This window comes from Neopsephotus bourkii, unplaced genomic scaffold, assembly GCF_033783945.1.
Source record: "Neopsephotus bourkii isolate Nb327-2 ecotype Australia unplaced genomic scaffold, CSIRO-AGI_Nbou_v1 NB_1526, whole genome shotgun sequence".
NCBI lineage: Eukaryota > Metazoa > Chordata > Aves > Psittaciformes > Psittacidae > Neopsephotus > Neopsephotus bourkii.
In genome coordinates, this window is record NW_026902002.1 from 2,132,336 (window position 1) to 2,145,377 (window position 13,042).

At 40.3% G+C, this 13,042-nt stretch overlaps 1 protein-coding gene across 7 annotated transcripts in view; it reads left to right on the forward strand.

Moving 5' to 3' along the window:
- The window catches only part of SEMA5B (semaphorin 5B), a 281,602-nt gene that overhangs the window by 134,410 nt on the left and 134,150 nt on the right, over positions 1-13,042 (forward strand). For all 7 annotated transcript variants that reach the window (XR_009727959.1, XM_061370066.1, XM_061370069.1 and 4 more), the window contains one exon: positions 3,631-3,836. Coding sequence is in view for 6 of the 7 variants with exons in the window: in XM_061370066.1 (XP_061226050.1) it covers positions 3,683-3,836 (154 nt within the window). In the remaining variant the exon portion in view is untranslated. The remainder of the gene's footprint in view (positions 1-3,630; positions 3,837-13,042) is intronic.

Sequence of the window (13,042 nt, forward strand, 5' to 3'; positions counted from 1 at the left end):
CAGTATGAGAAGGGAGAGAGATGCCCCATTGCTGGGCCTTGGGATGATGCAGAGACACAGAAGACAGGCTTTTGTGAGGGAGATGACAGATAAACTTGGACAGATAATCTTATTGGACATTTTTATCCCTCTTTTTTTTTTTTTTTTTTTTATAACATGTCTGCATTGGGGTCAAACCAGCTAAGGTGGTAGAGATACATCAAGATGAGCAAACACAGAACTGAAGTATGTACTGTCTGAGATTTGAGTTTAACCAGAGATTTGAGCTCTTGTCTCTCATCTGCACTGAAACCTTGACAGCTGATTTCTTGAGCTCTAAGCCGTTTTGAGCAGAAAGTCCTATAAGAAGAGCTCTTTTTACAACATTTAACTGTATCTGCACATCTTAAAGCTAGGGCAAGTTCCAGCAGTGCAAACCACCACTAGCCTGGGATGTGTTTGCGATATGTAATGTTCTTAGCAGTCGGTATGAGGACTGGTCCTAAGCTCTGATCATACTCCTGCCCTCACAGTGAAAATCTGTAGCTTGGGCAAAATGGGAGGCTTGAGTTTGGCTGTCGCCAGCAGAATTGAAACATTTACACTTTATAACTAGCTCTTGGACTCTCCCAGGCAGTTGCTAGTTTGGTCTCGGCATACAATTGCCATGCTCTTGCACATGGCACTGCTTCATATTTGGAGTATGGGGTTTTTTAGACATAAAGTTGTAGCAGCTGAGAATAGCAATTACTGAGTTGGAGTCTTTCTTAAAATATTGAGAAAAAAATGAGCAAGGCATTCAGGGAAGGGGCAGAATCAAGGCATAACCTTTTGCAATGTCATTCAGCTGGTGCTCTATGGCTCTGGATTCTGTTGCTCTTGGTCAAGTTGGCATTTACTCATTGATTCTGAGTCCAGCAGGCTCCAATTCAGGGCTGCATGACACGGATTTTATTGAGCTTCCCAGCACATGAGAGCTCCACACATTTGATGGGTGCAATTAGATGTAGAAGATAGGGGACACAAGAAAGGATACAAGTGTTTCATAATGTTTCTTTTTCATCTTTTGTTGGTTGTATATTACTTTACACATTAAGTTTGAAACCCTTATTTTCGTGCACAATTTGGGTTCCCTTATGACAAGGAAAAATAAGTTGGAACTTTACTCCAAATACTGGTTACAGCTTTCTAAGGAACACTGAAGCCTCTTGGACTGTGGTAAAATCTCCCAGGGAAAGTGGCAGAAATCCAGCTACTTGGCACATTTAACAACTAGTCCAGACAAAACACTAGTAAATGTACTCTGCTTTTGGCACAGAATACACTATGGGATGTTATGAAGCTTTCCTGCATGCAACTTTTTATCATTTCATGACTCTGATGAGTGTGAAACTTGAATTTACTCATGTGCTGATTGCAGACCACATAGGGCCTTAGAGGAGCATGGGACTCTACCATGTGTCTTTTTCACCTAGCTGAAGAGCACTGTTTGGGTGAAAATGACCATACTGGTTCAGACTAAAAGTCTGGATTAAAAAGTAATGGCTGCACTGGGAGGAGCAGAGCATGCATGGGGCAGGATTTCCATGACTGTCTCTTCCACTTTCCAGCAAAGATATCTGACACCAAACAAGTCCTTTTGCCTCTGTGCATTTCCCACAACAGCCATCTCCTCTCAAAGGAAAGTGTGGCTATATCTCTTCTGGAAATCTGAGTGGATGCGAGAGCTATACAAAATGCATCTCCCTGGCATTCACTTCTCTGCTTGTGTTTCACGTCTACATCTGTACTGAAAAAAAATGATCATTTAAGCCAGTGGCTGAAAATATACTCCAATGCTTTATCATCAATAATTTTCATTAGACCGTGACTTGCACAACATCTCCATCATGTGAGATGCCACAGTGCTCAGTTACGCCCTGCAGTATGCTTGGGCTTAATGACTAAACGGTGTGCTGGCCTTAGCTTTGAATGATTTCACATCTCTTACTTCTGCCAGTCCTATTTTTTAATTTAACATGATATTTGCTGTGTTTAAAAAAAACACCCTTCATGGTGTAGAGCCTCCTTTGGAGATCTGGAAGGGGATTTTATATATCCCTGCATAAAATCTGCACGTTATGGGGCTGGAAAAAATGTGAAACGTTGTAATCTCTCACTCACACTGGCTGGGAAACCAGGTCCCTAGAACTACCCCAAATACTGAATGCCAATGATATTTTCAGTCAGTGATATGTAGCTGCTGCTGAAGACACACATAATGGATGCACTGGCAACTCATCTTTATGCCAGTGTTTTAAAATCACAGAGAAATACAGATAAAAATAAAACATAGGATCCATCTTTCAAACCATCTCCCATTGCTGCTGTAAGCATTCCCTTATTGCCTCCGTGACACCCAAAGACCTTTACAAACTTCTTCCAACTTATTGATGTCACATTATTGTCCCATATTTTGGTCTGTGCCATACGCCTGTTATTGTGTATCAGTACCCCATGGTACCAGCCACTAGTCTGATTGCTTCAGCTGACTGAAAGTGTTTTGGAAACTCCAAACAAAAATACAGAGATACCAGTCACAGCAGGTGTTGACTGTTACACTACCTTCATGAGTCACTACATGTGCAGGAATTGAAAATCTCGTTCTGTGAGATTTCAACCAGAATCAGCTTTATCACTAAGTAAGATTTAAAGGTAGGAGACTCCGTCTGTTTGAAAACATATGTTTGTAATAATGGAACAAAGTTACACAGGAAAATACAATGTGCACATTAGAAAGATTAAATTTGCCAATGCAGATTTTCCTAAGCTGCAGCAGCACCTCGGGGAGCCTATGGCATGAGCTAATTAATCCTCCATCCCCTGCCCCAGGCCTCATAGGCCCAGGGAAGTTTTTTAGAGCTATATCTTTCGTGCTGTTGCTGTTAAAAATGCTCATATAGAAAAGGCATTTCCCGTCTCCTAGCCTGAGAGTGAGTGCTCCTCTTGTTTAGCTGTGCCTCAGCTCTTGTGACTGGGAGCTATAGCATTCCATGATAAGGCAGGCAATTGACTCACTTCTCACCATTCTCCCCATTAAGCTCTTTTAATTTTTATGTTACCTTAATTAGCACTTTTCTGGCAACACCTTTAAATTGGCTTCTCTTGTTTTAAAACATTTAAACCAGCAGTGGTAAAATGGACAAATTTCCTATTAGAACAGTATTAATTGCACATGTGTTTTCATGATGACTGATGTTGGCCATTCCTTAGTGATTTCTTGAACACAGCATGACATTTAAACATGGACATGTCATGAAACTGAGGAGTGAGGTGTCCACACTGGGGGACACTTTTACATCTGGAATATTTGAGAATTGAAATTGTCAGCAATGGCCATTGCACACCAGCTGCTGTGTAAGGGCATGTGCCCCAAAGGTGCACAGAGATATATGTTTAGGGAGCTGTACACTTACCTTCTCTTTGAAGTTAGAAGCCCAAATACAGTTGTAAATTGGGTCATTATTTTTAGATGCTGTTTGTGGATTATTATCTTGTGTACTCAGTACAAGTGGGATTGGGATGAAAGGGGAACTTCCACCCTTCTCTGCCCATGTTACACACTCTGAATAAGCATTCATCTTTCTGAAAGTGGAATTATTTGTATTTCAGGTGTCCTCCCTGGGCCTACCTTGGAAGCTAGATCTGCAGTTGCCCTTCAGTCATGGTTGTTTCAAGATTAAAGGCCATTTCCCTGTCATTGCCAAGCCTTTTTCTTCTTGCTTTTCATCTCTCAGCATCACAGAATGTACCTGAGTACTCTGAAGCTGAACATCAGCAGTGTGTCAGGAAAGAACACCCCACAATTGCTTTTGAAGGTAAGAGCTTCTATTCCTGTTTTAAGTTCCACTAGGATGATCCATTTTGAAGTCCTTCCTGGTGCTATGGATGATGGCTCAGTCTGTGCTGTTTTCCTTATACCTGTGATCCACAGGCCAGTGCAAGTAGCCTAATGAATTTTATTCAGTTTGATGCTTTACAGTGTTTTAACTTTGAGGCTTTACAGCAGTCATTTAATTCAGACGGCTTTGCAACTACTGGTCTAGGAATCTCAATTTTCAATTCTGCTACAAACTCCTTGTAATCTTGTGCCAAACTGAAACCGTGTTCCAGTTTCCTTTTCTCTAACTGTATTCAGTGATTCTTATGTACCTTACCTGTCTAGCTGGATCCAGACACTCAGCAAGTGAAAAGTGATAGAGAATTTGGACATACCTGAATGCAAGAAAAGTAAATTGTTTTAAAATGGCAGGGAATGGCATTCTCTTGTCCTTATCCTAGTTGGATTTTCCATGAGTGTGGCAGTACTCCTAAGCTGCTGTCTGTCCAGTTGCCCACTAAACAGATCATTATGTTGGTATCACCATTATTTCTGAATTCACTCCAGACTAGTTTGTTAAGCTCAGCATCATCAGCTGCTGAATGTCCTTGCTAAGAATCATTTCCTCCTAAATGTTGAAATATCGATTTTGGTTCCCATTTAAGGCTGTGCAATGCATCTCCAGTTACATTCTTTGCTAAGGGCAATTAAGTACCTTGCAATGTGTCTTTAGTTAGGTTCTTTGCTAAAGGCAATTTAGTTGTGGGTTTGTGACCTTTGAGGTAGGGTTTCCAGGAAGAAAGTAGTCAAAGGCTTCCTTGCTGACCTTTCAGTGTTCTTCTAGAGAGCTTTACTCTTTGCAGAGGAGGAAACTCTTGTCTCTTAATTTGGAAAGTGTAAGAGTTTACTTGTCTGTTTTCCATTATCTGTGCTTTAAAGGTTTAAGTGGATTAAAGTAAATTAGCAAAATCTTTAAGCCTACATAATATGGCACCGGCTCTAACCTTGCTCCAGTGAAATGGGTAAATAAAACTTGATTTTAATTGCTAAATAAGTCTAACCATCTGTTTAACTGGGGAGGGATGAAAGGAGAAATCCATGCAGTTAAAAATGTGGTGGAACTCATTTGGATATTTAAATAGATTGCACAATAATAATGATGTTATAGGTACAGAAAAGAGAAAAAGTCTGAGCTCTCTCCTTTAACCAGGAGCACCAAATGTGGAGTGTACAGAGGATGTGTTGGCAAGATCCAGCACTGAGATAAATCATTCTGCAGGGAATATTAGAGCTCTGATTCCTGATGTTGAGGAATTGGTGGGCATTTTTTGGCACTCAATATGAGTGCTTTTCTACAGAAGTAATGACTACATAAAACCACTCATAATTTGCCAGTTTGCTCTGCTTTAATCAGGCATGAATTTTTCCCAGAAAAAAAAAAAAAATCTCTCCTCCCCTTTCACTGTTCTTATCCCCTTCCTCTCTTTAATGGTAGAGGGCAAAACCTGGGGAGTTAATTAGAACTTGACAATTATAGAAAAGAAATAGAGATTGAAATTGCAGGCACACCAAGAAAATTACCCAGATTTTCATTCGGGTCTCTTAAACCCAAGCTAGATTCAGAGTTGTTTTTTTCTCAGCACCTGTTTTTTCATGAACGTTCATGACACAGTTTAATCTTGTATTTCCTGCTGCAACGCTTGGCTGGAAAATACACAGGAATAAAATTAAAGGCATCTTCTTTCCACTGCATATGGTATGTAAATTCTATGGAAGAGGTCTTACACCTTCAAAACCACATTCAGTTCATAATATAATTTACCTTAAAGCTATACCTTGTTCTCACGCCAGCACAAGCAGTTTTCAGCTGCAAGGGAAGACAAGCAGGGAAATCTATTTCTTATGTGCTGTTCCAAATTCCTCTGAGGTTGTCTCCACTTAAAAGTGTGGCTCATGGGCTTTCAGTGGGTCTCAAAATGCATTGTCCCATGGATCACAACCTGATATACAACGGGAATGCTGAGACAACAATTGAAAGAGTGACCCTAACAGTAGCTCTGCTGATGCTCCCGCTGCTAGGGGAGGGGATTATATTACACTTCCAATTTTCAGTGGATGGGCGGTAATATTAAGTAAGGTCCCAGGCCATGCAGTCGTACAGGATGCATTAATTTACTGCCAGAAGGAACAGGTTAACAAAGCAGTTTATATTACAAAGGAGTTGAATAGCTTCTATTTTACAGTCTTGCTAGCCTGGCTTCCCATTGCAAGACAAATGGGATGCTGTGTTTTGTGTTCTCCGGTCTTCAGTTCCCACTTTGGTTATGCTCAGCCTTTCTTTTCATCGTACTTTTCCTCCAGATTACAATATTCTTAGCATCCAGTTGTCTGGATAATATCCTTGTCATGGAAGAATCCAAGTAAAACTACTTTCTCTCTACCCTTTAACTTATTTCCAGAGAAATTATGTATTTTTTATGTCTAATCTCTTGCTTATTGTGTCTCATCCACACTCGCCAACCATCTGTTTGAACTGATATCCCTTTTTATTGCATAGGAGGGGTTAAAAAGAGAGGCTACAGTACATAACCTATTTATTTAAGCAGACAGTAGTCTATGTATGCAAAATGCTTTTACTTTAGCTGTGTTTGGACCTGAAGAAATGCCTGTTTCTTTATAGAGCTCTTTCCCCAAACCACCTGCCATTACTTGTGACCTAGGGAAAATGATCTAGACAAATTGAGGGACATAAATTCTGGTCCTTAATATGCTTCTTTTACATGCTTAAGATGAAGTTTGCACTGCCAGGAGAGATGTGGGCTGGGAATGGATTGTAAGTGGAATGATTTATCCCAACAGACTTCAGAGAGATTGTGAGGGACAGGTTAGGAATCTGTGCTGTGAACACTGTCGTGTGTGTTTGCACAGTACCAAACACACACAGTGGTGCCCCAGTTTCCCTGGGGCTTATAAATGATGCTCATTTTATACTTCACCAACAATAATAATGTACCCAGTTTGGGCTTTTCATAATTAATTGTTCTATTCTGTGCTTATAGGAAATCCAGTTAAAGTTTGATTTCCCTTGTTAGATCAATAAGAAAATGATCTTTCACTTCCAGGGAGGCTGTTTCTGTTGTCTTATTACCTATTTGGCTGTGAGTGGGTGGTTGCATTAAGGATCTTGCATGCTTGTCTGTTTTTCAGTGAAATTTGTGAAAAAAAAAAGTGAAACAAGAAATTTGTGAAACAAAATATTTGTGAAACAAAAAATTTGTGAAACAAAAAATTTGTGGAACAAGAAAAGGATAACCTTTTTTATTCCTACATGCATGTACACATGTATCCAAGTCCCATTTCACTAAACAGTATGTCATCCTGACACAGCTACACTGGGGACCATTCTGGTAAGCCAAACACCAGATAAAATGTTTCTAATTCCTGCCAGTCATGCTCTTCTTTCTCATCTTTTCCATATGTATCTGTTAACCAATAGATCAGTCCCTGCATTTCTGCATTTGCAACTGGGCTATGCCCTTGCCATACTGTCTGTTCTTAGCAGTACGCTTCATTGTCATACAGATGTTTCTTGGACATAAAGGATCTTTGCTATTCATTAAAGATATTTGGAGCTCCTTTGTAACATGCCTCCTGGGAAAGCCAGAACCATCTTCTGCCACAGCAGTGCTATATAAGATTTGTTCTTTTGAGAGCCAGAGCCATCACTGACATGCGTATATGTTTGTAGTGGGTGCAGAGTGCTTGGTATCAGCTTGTTTACCAAGGAAGTCTTTGAAAGTTTGCAAACTCATCTGTGTTATGTCATTTGGATGTCTTAATTCATAAAACCACCTCAGCTGATCCCAAACCGAAGCACTGGGGAGAGGTGGACTTGTTTAAATAGCTTGTATCCCACATCTTCTCAGGACAGCAAGTCTCAGTTTTGCAAGCTGCATCATCACGGCTGGTGTGAGTTCTCAGTGCGTAGCATTTGAACCATTGTCTAATTCTCGATCTCTACTGGATGCAGACAAGCTGCTCTGTCTGTTGCTTCAGGTTTTCAAAGTGAATTAGTTTGGGAGTGTTTAAATCTGGAATTTTTATTCAAACTGTCTGTAATTATTACCTCCTACCAGATCAATGTGATTCAGATTGCTTGAATGTAGCTTGCTATATATTTTCTCAATATTTTCTTTCTTTATATAATGTTTTATTGAAACGTGGCCACCTTCAAACACTGAAATCTGTGGGGAGCAGTTAAGTGTTTGCTTATTGTATTGAAAGAAAAATCTGGTTTAAATTTGTGGGCTGAAGGATAATAGGGCATGATTTATTTCTTTTGAAGGTTCTTAGTATTTTATCAAGCACCCCCACTATTGTTGAATCGGTCACTAATACATTATACGCTTCACTGTATATTGACAGAAAAAAGGCATGTTAACATCCATCAACTCCAAAAAGCCAGCTAGGAAATCCTCTTAGGAACTTCTGATAAAGATTTACACTTTTCTTGAGCAAGTGAGATTTTGACAATCCAAACCAAAATTGAAGTAAACAAAGATGAAGACTGTGGGGTGAAGTATGAGAGGCCTATCTGGCTATATGTCAGAGGGAAGGCAAAATATATTATGGGAGAATTGTCTTCTAGCTTGTAGCCTTTTTGCCCTTGATTCTCCAAACAGGGATTCCAAATGTTAACTAATGCTGGATTGTTGACTGGAAACTGGTGGCATCCTGTAGGTGCTACAGAATGTTTGCCCTTCGGTACATTTCAGTATAGACTTTGTTTCCATTAAGAAAGCCTTGTTGCAATTTTCTTTCTAATCTTTAAAAATGGGAACTGTGGCAAATGAAACTGTTATTTCCTTCTTTAGAGTTGACTTAGAATTTGTTTGAAAATTATGGCTGGTAAAACCATAAATATATAGTGGTTATGGAAGTAATTTGCTCTCAGGCAAAACTTCTGAAAATTACACCCAACAGTTCTCAATATATTTTTCATTCTATAGTAATAACAATAATGATGCTAGTTCTTTGACACTTCCCCATTAATGGTGTCCAAGGCACTTCACAAATAATTGCAACGAGATTTGATTGAAAAAAAATTACTCAGTATGCTGTTCCTTGGGGCCTTAAGAAGAAAACAGGTTTTGGAAGACTGCCCTTCCTTCACAAAATGCTTTAGAGAGAGTGAATCATGACAAGCAGGAGAGAGAAAAGGAAGACTTCACAGTGAAGCTTCAGGAAGCAAAGTGGTTGAGTAACTCTTACATATTGGAGTGAAGGAAGGTAAAACTTTGAAGAGGTATGATAGGTCAGGGGAAGGAACAGCCTCTGACCATGAGTGGTGGTGATGATGAGAGGAAGGGCATCCTCAGCAGCAGGACTGAGTTAGGTGGACTCCAGTGTGGAGAAACAGGTACTGGATCACCAGCATAGTATGCCTGGATCAAGGCCATGGAAAACTCTTGTCAGTAGCAGAGTAGCTTGTTTATATTTTCCAGGGGTACCACTGGTGTAGCTGGGGCTAACAGCAGCAGCTAACAGCATCATGTGCATGTCCTTTCTTTGGAACAGTGGCTGGATCTAGGACATAGAAGTGGGTTGCCTCTTCTCAGATCCCAGGCACACCTCAGAGAAAGGAAACAGGGTGGAAAGCAAAGCAAAGTGCTTTTATTTTTTTCTTTTTTCTGTGGTTCAGTGCAAACAAGACATGCCTTACAGACACCTCATTCTCGGTTTTAAAGTTTACTTAGCATAGTTCCCAACTGAGTTAAGTTTGTGAGCCAGTGGTATGGCAGACCTCATTGACTTAGCATATCTGCTTCTGATGACTGTTAATATATCACATTCTCCTAAAGCCGTCCATTCAAGGATGTCATTATGCTTTAATAAAGTTCACTTTAGTACTAGCAATCTCATAAGAAATATTCTTGTTTAATCATGCAGGGTTCACCCTGAAAAGCCATGAACAGTCTCAGCTCAGTCAAGCACTTAATGTGTACTTACCTTGAAGTCAATGGGATTGTGTGCTTGAAACCAAGAGTATGCATACGTCCTGAGCTAGACCACAGTCAAAGTGTATAGCACTGAAACATCATCTATAAATGGAAGATATCATCTATAAATGGAAAACCTAGCATGTAGTTTTGTTTCTGGAGTGTTCTGCTACCATAGGTATCATAGTTGTTCCTCTAACATGGCAGAATCAAGTGGTTAAGAAATACAACATGTTCCTTAGATTAAAATAGTATCGTCTGGATTAAAGTCTGTGATCTGCACTACATAGTAAGACTGGGTTAGACGTTCTAATGGTCATTTCTGGCTTTGGGAAATACAGGTAAAATCCTGAAGACTTTGTCCTTTGGCTTATAAAGCTCTGACTTCATAGATCATCAATCCTTTCCTTTTTATAACATTGGGTGATCCTTAGGATGTATTTTAATGGAATTGCTTGAGCTGCAAAATTCAGATTTGTATTTTTATACATGGGGATTGCTCTGTTTTACAGCACATTAATGAAAGAGGTGGAGGTCATTGGTGAAATGTGGTCTCTGATAATCCTTTACTATTATTAGCCAGCTTCCAATTTAAAACCACTGATCTTTATGAGAACAGGTTAATTTCAAAAGTCTTTTAGGATTTTATAGCCTCTGCTCCAATTCACTGATGTAACTGGCTCATAGTGGGACCTTTGTCAACTGAAGACAGGAGTTCTCATAAGCCTGGCGAGCTAAAAAGTACAAACTATGTTTGAATTGGAAACTCCAGTTCAGTTTCTGGCAAGCCACCAAAGAAGTCAACTTCTGTTTCAGATGTTCACCAAAATCAGACAAATCTGCTTCTGTGATACCTGCAGGTAAAATTCAAGGAGAGTTTAGCAATACTTTCTCTGCCTTCTCCTACGTTCTCACTCATGAAAACACTTGTCCTGAATCTTGCACCGTTTCTGCTGGCAGAAGTGGCTGATGTAGACATGTAACTGTAAGCATAGTGAAAAAAATTTGCCTTCAGATGTGGAGGAGGCAGATTGAATGGTGGTTGAATGATGACAAAGGAGTGTTTTTTCCATCAGACTGCAGTGGCTGCAGGACCAAGATGCAACTTGCTTTCCTATCTGAAAAGAGGAATTATACTTATCAGAATGTCATAGAAAGCTGCAAGTGATGCATGAGCACTCATTTTATCTTTCTCAGTGAGGGGGATTGTGTGACAGCTTCAGGGCTTGTTTCAGTGGACAATAGATCACAATACTTAAACACTCTGCAACACTCTTAAGAAAACCAGAACTCTCTGGGTTTGCTAACAGTGGGGCTGTGTGTGGCACTGGTTAGCTGAATTTCACAAGATGGTGGTGGGACACAGTGCTGTGACTATATGACACCGTACAGCACTGTGTGGGCTAGAAGGCAAGGTTTTCCAGGAGGGCTGTTGAGGAGAGGAGGCAGTGTTAGGATGGTGTTTGCCCTGGTTGAAAGCAAGTTGAAAGAAGTCAAATCCATTCTTTCCATAAAGTTCTGTGCTGTGGAGACACACCCCTTTGATCCTGTCAATCTCAGGCATGGCAAGCAGACATGCTTATGACTCACGGGCATGCACCTGTACCCCACACTCTTACAGCACTGTGACACATCCTCTTGCTCTTTATCATCCATTACTAGTGAGGATCTGCAATGTTGTACGTTGAATCACCATCCCTGGAGGTATTTAAAAGATGTGTAGATGTGGCGCTTAGAGATATGGTTCAGTGGTGGACTTGGCAGTGTTAGGTTTATGGTTGGATTCAATGATTTTAAAGCTTTTACAATCTAAATGATTCTATGTTAGCTAGGGTTTGAGGTTTTGTGGAGGTATGAGCAAGGAGCCTCTCTCATGTTGCATGACTTTTTCCCAATACCCAAGCCGGAGACCTGGGGACTTACATCAGTGGAAGTCTCCTGGCTCTCCCTGGGGCAGGTCTTGATGGATCTTCTGTCTGCCCTTCACTATGTGCAAATAGGAACCCAAGTAAAACACAGAATGGGCCAAAACTGACCTCTCTGATGGAGCAGAAATGCTGAAGTCCTGTAGAAATCTGATGAATTGGGAGTGTGAATTGTAGTCCTCTGATCTCCTTCCTTGGGGGGTTTGGGGCAGGGGAATAGGACAATTTAGCAGCACACTGTCCTATGGTGGAAGTGAGCACTGGTTCATGCTTATTATCTGGTGTTTTCTTTATCTGGGATTGAATCCCTTGGTTCTTCCCGATAGATTGGTTTGTTTTGCCAGCTGCTCCATGTTAAAAACAAAAAAGTAAATAAATAAGCAGTCATAATTGTACTTTTGCAAAAATTAGGTTTGAACTAATTTCTTTTTTATCCATATTGAAACACTTTAGCAACATTTGTTTTGAAGAAATTATTAAAATGTAGGAAACAAAGAGTCAAGATGCTCAGTGTATATTAGGAACAGTTAGTGCCTTCTGTACATTCCATCCTTTACAGATAATTTGGCCCTGGTGCACCAGCCAGTATCCCTAAACCCATTTAACAATTGGAAGCACTGGGACACTAAATAGTTTCACGATTTGCCCAAGACAGAGGACTCCAATATCAGTGAATTGGGCATTGGGGACCATGCCTACATCTCCAGATGTCATTTCTCTCTTGTGATGGAAGAATCTTAACAATGTCATTTTAAAGAGAAGGTGTAGGCAGTGAGGAGAGAGATGCAAAATCATCTAGATTTGACATAACTTTAAATGATAACATGTCTAGGTTATTATGATTATTGTGATTCCTATGACTCAGCGAAGGGCTTTTTCCCTTCAGGGTGGTAAAAAGCAGAGCCTTTTCTTCTGTCTACTTCTATTCTTTGGGAACTGAGAGATGGCATGCCAAGAGACAAAAAGTCTTATTCTTTCTTCTTCCAGTCATGTCCTTTGCACATACTCTTGGACAGGTTGTGGAGGGACATTAGCAACCCTTGGATCTCATTGAAAAGGAATAGATCACTGCAAGCAGCTCTCATAGTGACTCTCAGGCCACTCATGGGTTAGATCATTGCTGTTCTCATCTGAGGAGGAGTTTTGTAGTTCGTCAAGACAGGAAATACTGATTGAGTTGGCAGGAAATGAGGTAGATATGTGTCTGGAAGGTGAAGACTGCTAGAAAAGAAAGCAGGAGTGGGAGGGGAGGTGAATACGGGGCCAGAGGGGTAAACTGA